This window comes from Cyprinodon variegatus, unplaced genomic scaffold (assembly GCF_000732505.1).
Source record: "Cyprinodon variegatus isolate N-32 unplaced genomic scaffold, C_variegatus-1.0 Scaffold1349, whole genome shotgun sequence".
Classification (NCBI taxonomy): domain Eukaryota; kingdom Metazoa; phylum Chordata; class Actinopteri; order Cyprinodontiformes; family Cyprinodontidae; genus Cyprinodon; species Cyprinodon variegatus.
Window position 1 is genome coordinate 141,582 of NW_015151802.1, and position 1,297 is coordinate 142,878.

The 1,297-nt window shown below is 40.0% G+C and overlaps 1 protein-coding gene across 1 annotated transcript in view; it reads left to right on the forward strand.

Moving 5' to 3' along the window:
* LOC107102966 (annexin A2-like) overlaps window positions 1-1,297 on the forward strand; it is a 14,818-nt gene that overhangs the window by 9,513 nt on the left and 4,008 nt on the right. The window contains exons 8-10 of the mRNA XM_015402446.1: window positions 499-558; window positions 836-929; window positions 1,110-1,205. Of these exons, the coding sequence (XP_015257932.1) occupies window positions 499-558; window positions 836-929; window positions 1,110-1,205 (250 nt within the window). The remainder of the gene's footprint in view (window positions 1-498; window positions 559-835; window positions 930-1,109; window positions 1,206-1,297) is intronic.

Consider the following 1,297-nt stretch of genomic DNA (forward strand, 5'->3'; position numbering starts at 1 on the left):
AAGAAACAAGGTAAATATCAGGTGTCCGACTATAAAACATTATATATGATCAAGACTAAAGGTCGACGGAGAATAAAGTTTGCTGCTATAAGCAGAATGTTTTTATTAGTCCTGTTAAAAAAAGACCATTATTTTCTAAATAAAACTGCTGCAGCTTTGGCTGTGCTTTACTCACCCAAGTTTCATTTATATATTCAGAAACTAGAAGGTGTTTGCTTTCAAATCATGTATAAAACATGTAATTTGGGCTAACAGTTCCTCAGTTATTTGCTTTTACATTAGGGAATAAAAATAGGTTAGAATTTCCTAAAATCAGTAAAAGCAAAGATGACAGGAAGAGAAAAGAAATGAGAGGATCAGACTTGGTAGAAATCCCTGATTGGTATCGTTATTGTCAGTCTTCCTGTGGGGTTATTTTTCTAAACGGGTCGTGTTTCTGCGAAGCACCGACAGAACCGAGAACTTCTGATTCTTTATTCTTTATTTCTCGATCCACAGACCAAAAGAGACGATCCGAGCAGCGTGGTGGACTACCAGAAGATCGACGATGACGCCAAGGTCAGCAACACTTACTATGACGATTCATTTTATTATTACAGTTTTATTATTATTAATACTAGTCTGATTATAATTAATATTACTAGTTTTAATGTTATTATTTCTACTATAATTTTAATGTTTAAAAGCATCATTTGTCATGTCTAACTTTAACCTTCTGTCTCAGAGTCTGTTTTGACCTGTTTGGTTTTATTTGGACCCTCCATGTTTATCAGAGTCCGGTTCTGAGCCGCTAAATGTGAACTTCTGTTTCTGTATTTCTATGCTTTCTGCTCAGGCTCTGTATGAAGCCGGCGTGAAGAGGAAGGGGACAGACGTGACCACCTGGATCTCCATTATGTCCCAGAGGAGCATCCCTCACCTGCAGAAAGGTGAGGAGGATCATCTTTACCCTGCTGCCAACACCTGATGATGCAGATCTACATTTCTAATCTATGTTCAGGGAATGGCCAGTGGCGTATCTAGATAACACTGTTCTGCTCGGTCCATGTGAGCGTTTGTCTGTAGAAGCTTGTTTCAGCCTGAGGTTTTCTTCCTGTTCTGTGTTTCAGTGTTTGAGCGCTATAAGAGCTACAGTCCGTACGACATGAAGGAGAGCATCAGGAAGGAGGTGAAGGGCGACATGGAGAAGTCCTTCCTCACTCTGGGTATGTTTCAGCTTCAGCTTCAGTTCAGCTTCAGTTCAGCTTCAGCTTCAGTTCAGCTTCAGCTTCAGCTTCAGTTCAGCTTCAGCTTCAGC